Source organism: Loxodonta africana, chromosome X, assembly GCF_030014295.1.
Source record: "Loxodonta africana isolate mLoxAfr1 chromosome X, mLoxAfr1.hap2, whole genome shotgun sequence".
Taxonomy (NCBI): domain Eukaryota; kingdom Metazoa; phylum Chordata; class Mammalia; order Proboscidea; family Elephantidae; genus Loxodonta; species Loxodonta africana.
This window is the reverse complement of record NC_087369.1, coordinates 98,352,604-98,365,823: the sequence shown is the minus strand read 5'-3', so window position 1 is coordinate 98,365,823 and position 13,220 is coordinate 98,352,604. Positions and strand designations below refer to the sequence as shown.

Sequence of the window (13,220 nt, the reverse complement as noted above, 5' to 3'; positions counted from 1 at the left end):
TAGTATCTCAGATGTGATGAAATATTGGGTGTATTTGATTGTTAACAATCTGAGGTACTAAAGATTCATTTCAAATACTTAAGCTGAATTCTGAAGAGCTTTCTTGTCAAAAACTAGTAAGGGAACTGATTGCCCACCTTGAGCAGCTCAAGCACCACTGCTTCTTTGACATTGTCCTAGAACTGCATTCCGTCTCTGAACATCTATAAGCTTTTTGGTTGTACTTACCTTAGAGCAGATACCACATACCACACTGTATTTGTATAGATGTTTCTATCCTTCCTAACAGAGTATATGCCCTTTGGTAGAATTATAACTATCTTTGGATTTTGTGGTGCCAGCCACATGGCAGAACATATGAATTCCTACTATGTACCAGGTATGATCATGGGCAGAGACTACACAGATGACTCAGTCACACCTGCAAGGAGCCTGATCTGTGAGGAAATATTAATTATAATAAATTGTGTTGGCTATCATAGCTATAAATACGCACTGCAAGGGAACAGAAAGAGCACCTAAATTCTACCTGGGATAATTGAGAAAAGTGGCACTGGAATTGGATTTGGAGGATAGGTAGGAGGTTGGACTATGGAGCAGGATGAGAAAGAAGAGTATTCCAAGAAGGCAGAGAAAAAGAGGCATAGAAGAGCAAAGCATGTTCAACAAATAAGTGGTCTGTCACTTATTACATTGATACTAGGGTGGGGTGGGGACAGGGAAGATAGGACTAGAAAGGTGAGTTGGGATCAGATATGAAGGGCCTTGTAATGTCATGCTAAGGAGTTCTGATTTGATTATGTAGCCAATGATGAGCCATTAAAGATTTCAGAAAGATAACTATTATGGCAACAGTAAGACAGGAGATGGGCTATAAAAATAGGGTAGCAGATATTGTATGTTAAACTTAACACCCATTCACAGCCCCTTGTCCCTTGCCTTCTTCAGTATAGAAAAAATGTAATTTCCCAATCCTCCTTGAGCTAAACGTGGCTATGTGAAAGGTTATGGCTGAGATATAGACACAAGTCTTCTGAGGGGGTTCTCAGATAGCATTTAATTTTCTGATAGGCCAGAAGCATCTGGTGCATCTTTCCCCCACCCTTCCTTCCTACCTTGAACGTGTGTGCTCTCCCTGGAGGTACAGCAGCCATCTTAGGACAATAAGGTGACATATCAACGTGCTAAAGAGAGCAGAATGGAAAGAGAGAAAAAAATCTAGATTCTTTATGGCAGCAACGAGCCAGGATTTTAATAGACCCTTATTTGTTTAAGGCAGTGTAAACTGATTTTCTGTTACTTGCAAGCAGAACACATTCTCAAGTGACAGAAAACAAAACAGATTATCCATTATATATACTCATCATATATATATTATATATAGAAATGAAGAGATGTAAAGATAATTTAGTTTTAGGCATACTGACTTTGGGATATATAGGGGATGTAAGGTGGATATAACAATCAGAAATACAGGTTTACAGCTCTGGAGAAATAAGGGAGCTGGGAATATAAATAATAATGTCACAGAAATGGTGGCTGAAGCCAACTGGTGTGTGTGGACTGAAAATGAGAGAGATAATGTAGAATGAGAAAAGAGGCCTAGGGATGCAACATAAGCAGCCTCAGCATTTAAGGAACAGGGGCGAGGGAAGAAGAATGAATGACAAAAGAAACAATAATAACAGAGAGCAAAGGGAGGAGTGTGTTTCAAGGAGGGAGTAGTCAAGAGTCAATAATTACCGAAAATTCAAATAAGTATAGGGGCATGGTATGGTACTGCAAGTGAAAGAGGAACTGCAAGTGAGGAAGTAAGAAAATGACAATTACTTTTTAGAGAAGTATGGCAATCATAGGAAGAGGAGACAAAAGATAGCTCGAGTGGAAGAAGCAAGGGTTAAGGAAAGGTTATTTTTCTCTTGTTTTTGGATACAGAAGACCTGAAGTTATTTAGAGGTCGAGGAAAAGAAAGAAGGGGAGAAACCAAAAGTGAAGACAAAACAAAATGGAGTATGGTCCTAGAAAAAATGGGACGGAATGAAATCAGGAACACAAATAGAGGCATTCACTTTAAAAAAGGGGGCTGCATGGCTGAAAAGAGATAATTCTTGAAGGTGGATGGAAAGAAGATGAGGTCACACTTAATGACTTTTTTTTCCCTCTATGAAACAGAAAAAATAGTCATCTTTGGCAGGTATAGGAGGCTTGAGAACAAAGGTCCATCCGTAATAACTCTCCAGGGGAATAGAATAGGAAACTACCTAAGAACCAGTAAAAAAAAAAAAAACAACAACAAAAAAAACCAAACTGCTAAACAGCATTGGGGATCCTGCATAGCATATTGGCATTTTAAAGAATTAGAGGTGTTTTTGGACATTTATGGGAAGTTAACGTTAATAAAAGAGACGAAACCAAGCACAAGTGCCAAAAAATATGCATATTTTATTCCAGCTCTGGAAAATGCAAAAAAAAGGCAAGGGGATGGCCTTCCACACATCATTCTAATTTCGCTGACACTAATTTGGAAAAGCTAGAGCAGATATGTTTGTGTAGATATACGTACATATTTTCAGATTTTAGCCTCATCAGTGTTCATGTTTTTATTCCATTTTGGTCTCTTATAAATATTCTTAAAAGTCATCAAATGCATCCTAGTACTTCTACCACTGTCTCCTCACTAATCATTTAATACTGTCTGGATTGCATTCAGTTTATTATCACTGACGTGACTGATCAAACTCTACATTGCAGAACGTAAGGGGAAAACACTTGATTTAGGTTATACTCTATGTATCACAGTTTACCCATTACATGATTTTTTTCATCATTATTTGCATCTTCACACATCTCGTAGTTCTCTATGCAGTCTATCTCAGCTTCTAGTGCTGTACATATCTACATCTTCTGGATGGGACTGCCCGTGATCCATGAGCTTGGGGTCAGGTATAAACTGTGTAGCACCTGATAAAGTATTAAAATGAAAAAAAAAAAAAAAAAAAATTAGTCATTCGTTTAAAAAATTTTTAGTTGGTACTGGAAACAGAACAGTGAACAAAACATAAAAATTCCTGTTAACATGAACATAACGTTCTAGTTGGGTGAGACAGAAAATAAGTTAAAATATATATCAGATGGTGGTAAGTGCGATATAGAAAAATAAAGAGGGGGCATATGGAGTGCTTGGGTGATTTACAATTTTAAATAGGTGGCAAGGGAAAACCTTTCTGGAAAGGGGATATTCGAGCAAAGAAGTGAAGGCCCGGTAGATATCTGAGAGAAATGCCTTACGAGATGAGCAGATGGCAAGTGTAATGTAACAGGCTATCTGAGGAACTGCAAGGTAGCCAATATGGCTGAAACAGAGCAGATAAAATAATGGTGGTTGTGGTGGTGGTGTGGCGGGAGAGTGATAGGACATGTGATCTGAAAGAAAGTAGAAAGCTAGTTCACATTGGCCATGGTAAGGACTTTGGATTTTATTTTAGGTGAGATGAGATGACACTGGAGTTTTGAGCAGAGGAGTGATATGATCTTACGTTTTTAAAAAGATCACTCTTGGCTATGGGGAGAAAGAGACTACAGGGGAACAAGGGTGGAAGCAGGGACCAGTTAGGAAGCTACCAGCAATACTCCAGGAGAGAGATACTATGACTTTAATTAGGCAGTAGCAGTGGAAGTGGTGAAAAGGGCTTGCATTATGGATAACTTTTGAAGGTAGAATGGAAAGACTTTCTTAAATGGATTATGTGGTGTGAGAGACTCTTTAACTTGAGAAACTGAAAACATGGAGCTGACATTCACTGCGATAGGGAAAATTTTGGGAGCAGGAAGGCAAATGAAGTGTTAAGTTTTGAGGGTATTAAATTTGAATTGCTTACTAGATATCCAAGTACACATGTTAAGTTGTTGTTAGTTGTGGCAGCTGGAAATGTGAGTCTGGACAGGGCAGAGGTTAGGTCTGCGCTGGTTCATAAATGTCACTGACCTTGCCTGTATGTCATTTAACTATGGGACTAGGTGAGATCATCTAGGGAGTCAGAGAACAGGTTCAGGGAATTAGCCCTTTAAGCACTCCAATATTTTCAAGTCAATAAGATTAGGAAGATGTAACAGAAGACGGAGAAGGAACAGCCAGTCAGTGAGGTAAGAGAACCAAGAGCAAGTGATACCCACAGGCCAAGTATGGAAATTGTTTCAACAAGGGGGTACTGATGGATGGCTTAAAATGGAGATTGAGAACTGACTCCTGGATTTTGGCAATGTGTGGCTCAATGGTGATGCTGATAAGCTTACTGTGTGCCAGATACCATTCTAAGTTATTTTCATGCATTATCTCACAATACCACTCCATGAAGTAGATGTTATTTTTATATTATCCTTGTATTATAGATAAGAAAATCTTACTTTGGAGAGGTTAACTTGACTGATGTCACTTAGCTGGTAAGTGGTATATCCAGGGCTGAATCCAGGTCTGTCTAACCCCAACACAACCCTGGCTATGCTTTAAAATGGGGGTTAAAGTAATAACAGCTGCAATTATTTTAAGTATAAAATATGATAATTCACAATACCTTGTGTATGGCAAGTAGGCAAGGAACAACTTTATAGTTATTTTATAACATAATATTAAAAATGTTTTTAGAAACTTGTTTTTATTTTAAAGGTTTTTCAAAATTTGATTCACTTTAAAATGATTTTATTACATCTGGAAGTCGCTTTCTTCCACCCACAGAGGAATTTAATTTCCAGTTTATAGTGAAAATAAAGTGGAGAAATAGGTTTTAATATAACAATTTGTCTAACACCTATCTTTTCAGAAACATTTTCTTTTACAAAGTGTTACATAACAGTATGTGACTCCATCACCAAATGTATTAAAAAACAACCAGATCATAAGTAATTACTACACATGACCCTTATCTAGTTGTCCATGGCACAGAGATTCTTAACTCAGGGTCCCTTTGGGGGTCTGTGAATAGAATTTATGTGATCTATAAACTTGGTTGGGGAAAATGTCTTTATTTTTACTAACCTCTCACTCAAAATGAATATTTTTAAAAAAAATGAATGTAGGCAACAAACCACAATAGTATTAGCAATACCTCAGATTTAGTCATCAACAGAAATCAGGTATTTTCATAACACATTACAATTGCAGATATCTCAAAATATTCACAATCACCACTACTTTGAAATTATGGTAGCTAATAGACCTTTTTTTTTTTTTTTTTAATAGACCTTTAGAGCTCTGGTGACACAGTGGTTAAGAGCTATGGCGAGATATGGCTGCTAACCAAAAGGTTGGCAGTTCAAATCCACCAGCCGTTCCTTGGAAACCGTATAGGGCAGTTCTGCCCTGCCCTATAGGGTCACTGTGAGTCGGAATCGACTCAACGGCAATGGGTTTGGTTTGGGAATAGACCTATGGAGTCCTGGTGGTACAGCGGTTAAAAGCTTGGCTGCTAATCAAAAGTTCAGCAGTTGCAATCCACCAGCAACTCCTTAGAAACCCTATGGGGCAGTTCTACCCTGCCCTATAGGGTCCCTATGAGTTGGAATCAACTCAACAACAACGGGTTTGGTTTTCAGATTTATTAGACCCATTGCTAGGTCTTATTTAATGCATCTTAAGGAAATATATATTACTATGTATTTTGTTTTATACATTTAAAAACATTATTTTGAGAAAGGGTCTATGGTTAACCTCCTGCTAGTGGCTCTGCCCTCTCGAGCTGCCTTCCTCAGATTTATCTTTACTGCCACCTGATGGAAACTGTACAAGTGAAAAGTGTACTAAAAATAGTTTTCTTCATTATCAAAGACATAGCATTCCAGACAAGTGAAAGATAATTATATAAGTCTTAATTTCTCTAATTTGCTTAACAATGTCCATCAATTAGGAAAGTCCTCTGGCACTTCTACCCACTTCCTCAATTATATTCTTGTCCAAAGTCTGGCGAAAGATTCAAACTCACCTAAATTTCTTCTATTTGAAAGGCCCATTTACCTTTAGATCTTCTCCACCTCTCAAAATTTGTTAAAAGGCCTCAAAATTTTAATTTATTCATAGCTTAGGTCAGACATTATCAACTAGAAAAATCTTCATCCAAATTTGCTGTAGAACTTTTCCTAAAATCCACCTGTTTGGCAGCCTCATCTCTGGAAATTCTGCTTTGTATGTCCGAGGTAGGTAGGGTCTGAGTCTATGAATTTTGAAAACACTCAAGAACTGTATTTCTATGCAAATAACGTGTGCCTTTAACATTTGTTTGCTAACTGGGCCTCACCCCCATTAAGTGTGCTATGCTAATTTTTTCACAGCAACATGTAAAAAGAACTGGCATTGCGGCACTTACTGAAATACCTCCTGGGGGGAGGGCCCCATTGGCAAACAAATGTAGAAGGTGCATGTTATCTGCATGCCCGGCCACAACCGATGATTGCCCTGACAGGGAGCACAACAGAGAACCCCTGAGGGAGCAGGAGATCAGTGGGATGCAGACCCCAAATTCTCACAAAAAGACCAGACTTAATGGTCTGACTGAGACTAGAGGAATCCCGGCGGTCATGGTCCCCAAACCTTCTGTTGGCCCAGGACAGGAACCATCCCCAAAGACAACTCATCAGACATGAAAGGGACTGGACAGTGGGTAGGAGAGAGATGCTGATGAAGAGTGAGCTAATTATATCAGGTGGACACTTGAGACTGTGTTGGCATCTCCTGTCTGGAGGGGGGATGGGAGGATAGAGAGAGTTGGAAGCTGGCAAAATTGTCACGAAAGGAGAGACTGGAAGGGCTGACTCATTAGGGGGAGAGCAAGTGGGAGTACAGAGTAAGGCGTATATAAACTTATATGTGACAGTCTGACTTGATTTGTAAACTTTCACTTGAAGCTCAATAAAAGTTAATAAAAAAAAATACGGTAACTGTGATACGGATCTGTCTGGTTTAGAACTACATGTTGTTACTGTGTGCCTGGAGTCGATTCTGACTCATAGCAACCCTATAGGACAGAGCAAAACTGCCCCATGGGGCTTCCTAGGCTATATATCTTTACTGAAGCAGATGGCCAAGTCTTTTCTCCTAGGGAGCCACTGAGTGGTTTCGAACCACCAAACTCTTGGCTCGCAGCCAAGTGATTAACCATTGCACCACATACCAAAAAAACCAAACCAAACCTACTGCCATGGAGTTGATTCTGATTCACAGTGACCCTATAGAACAGAGTATAACTGCCCTATAGGGTTTCCAAGGCTGTAAATCTTTACAGAAGGAAGCAGGCTGCTACATCTTTCTCCCATGGAGCAGTAGCTGGTGGGTTCCAACTGACGACTTTTCAGTTAGGAGCCGAGCTCTTCACCAGTGCTCCTGGGTCATTTGATTTCTGCCTTTTTTTTTTTTTTTTTTAAAAAAACTTCACCTCATGCTTTTCTGAATAATTAAGGATTAGATTATATCCTTCCTCTTTGAAATTTCTTTACCCCTTGAGCTGATCAAGGGTTCCCAGTCCTCCAAGAGATTAACAGTCATAAAACTTCTTAGATCTCAATTCCCTAATCATTATAATGCTTTTCTTTGTACTTTATCATATTTCTAATCTCTAATACAACATATTCTGCTTAAAGTTTTTTTTAACAGACTTAAAAAAAAACTGGTGTTGTAACAAACAGGAAAGGAATAAAAATGTTTAAAGTCATAAAACAGCAATTAATTATTCTCTCAAATAGCCATTTGGTGCCATCTATTCGGGTTTTATTCATTGGTAATATAGGTCACACATTATCTCATTTAGATTATAGGTTAGGTAAAACAGAAGGGGCAGATCACTACTAAATTGCTAAGTGAAGTTAGCATTGTTAGAAAATCTATTTATGTTTCTAGCACATAAAACTGGGATAATATTGTGCATTCAGCTTCTCAATAATTTATATATCTGAAGACGTTTCTCATTGCAAAGTATTTTTCTCATACTGTTCTATTTTTTCCATTCCTTTTTTTTTTTTTTCCTGTTCTTCAGTTTGGCTATTTTTTATTGACCTGTCTTTGAGTTCATTAATTTCTGTCTGCTGTATAACAGTCTACTATTAAGTCTATCCAATGAGCTCTTAATATCAGATACTATATTTTTCATTCTAGGATATCCACTGGATTTGTTAATAGATTCCAATTCTCTGTGAAATTCTCCATCTTTTCAAACATTTTGCCCATCAAGTTTTTGTATTTAACACAGTAGTCATAATTATTTTAAAGTCCTTGTCTGTTAACTTCAATATTGAAATAACCTGACGGTCTGCTATTTTTTTTTTTTCTTTTCATTGACAGTCACATCTTCCTGGCTCTTTGTATGACTAGTATTTTGTTTGTTTGTATGCAAATGACTTATCTCCCTCCCATCAGGCATTGAGTTGGATGTGAGCCCAGCTGCAGTTTTAGTAAGAGTCCGTCAGTTAACCTCTGGTTCCTTTCTCTTCCTCAGATGTAGCCCTCCCAAGCTACTCATTGAGAACCTGGGAGGTTTCTGTCTCTTCCACACTAAGACTATAGGAAATTAAGCGTTGCCCTTCACCAATTTTATGCTTGGCTGTTTAGTCTCCCGCTGCATGAAAAATCTGGCAAATATTATGACAGGGAGAAGAGTTGTATATGTGTGGTAGGTCCCTCCCTCTAGATCTGGGGTTGACAAACTTTTTCAGTAAATGGGCAGAGAGTAAATATGTTCGACTTTGTGAGCCATATGATCTCTGTTACAAATGCTCAATTCAGCTACTGAGTATGAAAGCGGCCATAGACAATAAGTAAACGAATGGGTGTGGCTGTTTCAATAAAACTCCACTTATGGACACTGAGATTTGGATTTCATATAATTTTTAACTTGTCACAAATATTACTCTGATTTTTTTCAACCATTTTAAAACATCTAAAACCCATTCTTAGCTTACAGGCCACACACAAACAGGTGGTGAGACAAATCTGGCACTCAGATCATAGTTTGCCAACACGTGCTCTAGAGGGACAGTAATCCTGGGAGACAGACTTCCTTCTGCTTTCATCAGATTCTCGAAGAGGTCCATAACACCAAATTCCCAAATCTGTGATTCCTGAAATAGCATATAACTTTTGCCATAAGATGCGTAAGGATGATAGAGAACAGTACACTCAGATTCAGACCCACCGCATACAGTCGTACACTGTGTCCCCACTGCACCCCATCTGTTCTACATGTTGCTAAGTGGTGGCCTTGGAGATAGGGATGTTGGACTAGGCTCACCAGCTAAGTGACTTGCTCCTAACATGTGCTCAGTGAAACTTTATCAGCAAAATAATTACTATAAAACCAAAAAAACCAAATCCAGTGCCGTCAAGTCGATTCCGACTCATAGCAACCCTATAAGGACAGAGTAGAACTGCCCCACAGAGTTTCCAAGGAGCACCTGGTGGATTCGAACTGCTGACCCTTTGGTTAGCAGCTGTAGCACTTAACCAGTACACCACGAGGGTTCCTGATAATTACTCTAGGCAAACGATAATGATGATCTCTAATATTCACTGAGAGATTAGCATGTGCTAGGTATTGTGCTTCATGCATCACGTGCATTATCTCATTTAATCCTCACAAGAACCATGTGAAAAAAAAGATACTATTATTGTTTCCTTTTACATACGAGGAGACTAAGGTTTGATGTGTTAGGTAACAGAGCTAGTAAATGTTGGATCTGGGATTCAGATCAAGGTCTTACTCTAAAATCTGTGTTCAAAATCACTACTGATTTCCACATCATGGAACTTTGGGATTGCATGCAAACTGTAGAAACACTGAATCCCAAGGGTCTATTGTATAATTAACTTGGAATTATATATGATAAGAATGAATGGCACTGGCATATCTCTCCCCCCTCTGCATATCTCCACAGAGTGCTTTTCATCTATCACATTACCCACCACCATTTGAAATATGACAGGAGGGTAAAGAGCTCCAGAACCCAGATGTGTAAAGAAAAGACATTAGCTAGTGATGGCTTTGGCCCCATCATTAAGCTGTAGTATGTTTCATCTTCACGAAGATACTCGGGAATTGACAGGCATTTAGAAAAATGACCAGATACGTCATACACTTATGGGAGTAAGTTCAATTGCAGATTATTCAGAGACATCTAAAAACTGTATAACTTATCTTGATTAAGGAGAGGTGACAGAGGAAAATAGTAAAATCAGGTTTGTTACTCAGTGACAGCTTTTAAAAAGAGAGGGAGGAAGTAGACATTAGAGGCTAAGCTCTGGTTTTAAACGATCTATGCACACTGGAAAGAGTTTAGACTTTGGTGTCAGGAAGATCTAGGCTATAAACACAGTTCTGCTACTCACAAGCTGTATGACTTTGGGCAAGTTATGTATGCTCCTAGGGTCCCAGTCTCTTCACCATAGAGTGGAAATAATTACTACACACCCAGTTTTTTGTTTTGGGATAAATATTAAATAATATACTTACAGCCCTTTACATCATAGTAGGTTTTCAATAAAAGATAGATATTCATATTATTGCCTAAGTCTCTACCTCTCTGCTCGTATTCCCTTTTGCAATAAAACATTCACATTGCACAGACAGACAAACCTATGCAAGACAGTGACTGGTGAGTGTAGGTGAACACATAGTTGAAATGGTATTAAACACCATTACCTTATTTTTGATCATAGTGCAACTACAGCAGTATTTACCTAGAAAGTATAATTACCACTACTTGGTCCCACAAAGTACTAATTTGGTCCCACAAAGTACTAATTGCCAGTATCTAATAATAACAAAGTTATTAGCATTATACTCGAAAACTCATTTCCAGAAGTCGGTTCCAACTCATAGTGACTCTACAGGACGGAGTAGAACTGCCCCCACGAGGTTTCCAAGGCTGCAGTTCTTTACAGAAGCAGACTGCTACATCTTTCTCCCAATTAGTATTATAATCGGTGCCATTTCTACTACTTGAACGTGAAAGTACTCCAAGTACCTAAACTGAATAAAACTATGGAAAGTGAAATCTAAAAATAAATAAATAAAGAGGCTAAGAGAGGGAAACAGCCTAAATGAAACAGAAGTTGGTATTTCTTCTATGCACACCTATAGCCTGACATTGATAGAATCCGGAAAGGCACATCTTCCCCCCACCTGATAAAAAGCTCATATTTACAAAGTGACATTAAATGCTTCACTCAGCCAACCCACCCACCAGTGCTACTCTATACCGTCATACACAAAGATCTGTGTTATGAACTCCGTGGCAATTTAAAAAAATCCCAGGCCCTGAGTACCTCATAACCTAAAAAGATACAAAGTACAGATATGAGAAAAACAAAACATTGATGAAGAGACATAAATAAGTTCAAGCTATGAATTACAATACTATCAAATTACAAAACTGAATTATTCCAAACAAACCTGAGGTGGGTTCTGATTTGGTCTTTGTTTCGGAGCTGAGTTCTGTTGGCAAAGGCACTGAATGTTTCAGGGCTTGAGTTGTCTTTGTAGGTATTTCTGTTTCAGCATAACTTCCTACCTGTTTACCAAAAATATTTTTACTTAATAAGTGAACCATTTTTACAAAAATGATAAAATATCCTAAAAAAATTATCGTAGAAAATATTAAGCTCCCTTCATCTACTTTCATTCTATCCTTAACCTGTGTTACCACCCTCATTCCAAGACAACATCCATCGAAATAACTCAAGGTCTACCTTTTTGGTCCACTGAAACTCCACCTCAGTTTTTTCTTTAGGTTCAGGGAGTGATTCTTTTTTGTTGCTTTTTGTCCACAATGATTTAACTGCTTCATAGATTTGCTGGCTTACAGCATATGCCTTTTTCCCAGTTACCTAATTAAAATAATCAAATAACATATATTTCAAAAAGTTAAAATAACAAATATTTTTAAAGTTACATCAGGTACTTTATATGAATACCCAGTATCAAAAGATATAAATATTTAGATCATAACACAAATCACCATTTTCTACATCTTATATGAAACATTATTTGCCTCACATAAAAGACTTAAAAGTTTATACTTTGCATTCATATTGTAAGATGTGTTTAAAATTTTATGTGTATTTAACAGGAGTTTTAGAAAGGTAGTTTGAGATAATCAACAGCTAAGAAAATGGGATTTTAAGATGCTATGTGTTAATATTTTGGCTTAAAATTTTAAGGTACTTTCTCCTACTCATAAAAAAAGAAAAACCATCAATGAATTTCTCCACAGGATTATATTCTATTTGGTAGAAGGACAACTTTTTACAGGTGTACGACTTACTGACAGCAATTACAATAAGCACCTGTGCAACCCTATCCTAAATCAACATGGTATTTCCATCACTGTTAACCCCTCTTTCCCCTCCCTCCCACTCCTGGTAACCAAGAATAAGCTCTCTATACATTTGCCTTTTCTAGTCTTTTTATAGACGTGAAGTCATACAATATTTGTCCTTTTGTGGTTGCCTAGTTTCACTCAGCATAATGTCTTCCAGCAGCTCCATTCATATGATAGCATGTATCAAGACTTCATTTCTCCTTTTAAACTTGCTCTTGAGCACAGAGTAGCTAAAGCAAATGGAAGAAATGATTAAGTAAGAGAGTAAACAGAAGATTTCAAAGGGTGCCTCGAGAAGACTGAGTAAAATATTATAACGAAATGTAGCAAAGACCTGGGGATAGGAAACCAAAAAGAAAGAACATGCTCAGCATTTCCCAAGCTGGAAGAATTGAGGAAAATATGCAAGCCTTGAGTTCCAATACTGAAAGTTTCTGTGGGCAAAAAATTAATGATGCAGGAGGCATCAAAAGAAGATAGACGGAATACACAGAGTCACAGTATCAAAAAGAATTGGTCAATACTCAAACATTTTAGGAGGCCGCGTATGATGAAGAACTGATGGTGCTGAAGGAAGAAGTCCAAGCTGCACTGAAAACACTGGCGAAAAACAAGGCTCCAGAAAATGATAGAATACCAATTGAGATGCTTCAACGAACAGATGCAATGCTGGAAGCACTCAATCATCCATGGCAAGATTTGGACAGCTACCTGGCCAACTGACTGGAAGAGGTCCATATTTGTGGTCATGTCAAAGAAATGTTATCCAATGGAATGCAGAAATTATCGAACAATACCATTAATATCGCATACAAGCAAAATTTTGCTGACAATAAATCAAAAACAGCTGTAGTCATACATCG

At 37.9% G+C, this 13,220-nt stretch overlaps 1 protein-coding gene across 4 annotated transcripts in view; it reads right to left on the bottom strand.

Moving 5' to 3' along the window:
- Positions 1 to 2,428: 2,428 nt before the first annotated feature.
- Positions 2,429 to 13,220, bottom strand: part of APOOL (apolipoprotein O like) — a 99,366-nt gene continuing 88,574 nt past the window's right edge. For 2 of the 4 annotated variants that reach the window (XM_064278614.1, XM_023551417.2), the window contains 3 exons: positions 11,726 to 11,863; positions 11,430 to 11,547; positions 2,431 to 2,961 (listed from right to left, as the gene is read on the bottom strand). In XM_064278614.1, the coding sequence (XP_064134684.1) occupies positions 2,873 to 2,961; positions 11,430 to 11,547; positions 11,726 to 11,863 (345 nt within the window). In that variant the 3' untranslated portion in view covers positions 2,431 to 2,872. Of the gene's footprint in view, positions 2,962 to 11,429; positions 11,548 to 11,725; positions 11,864 to 13,220 lie in introns of all 4 variants that reach the window. The other 2 variants (XM_010592699.3, XM_064278613.1) reach the window with 2 other exon arrangements.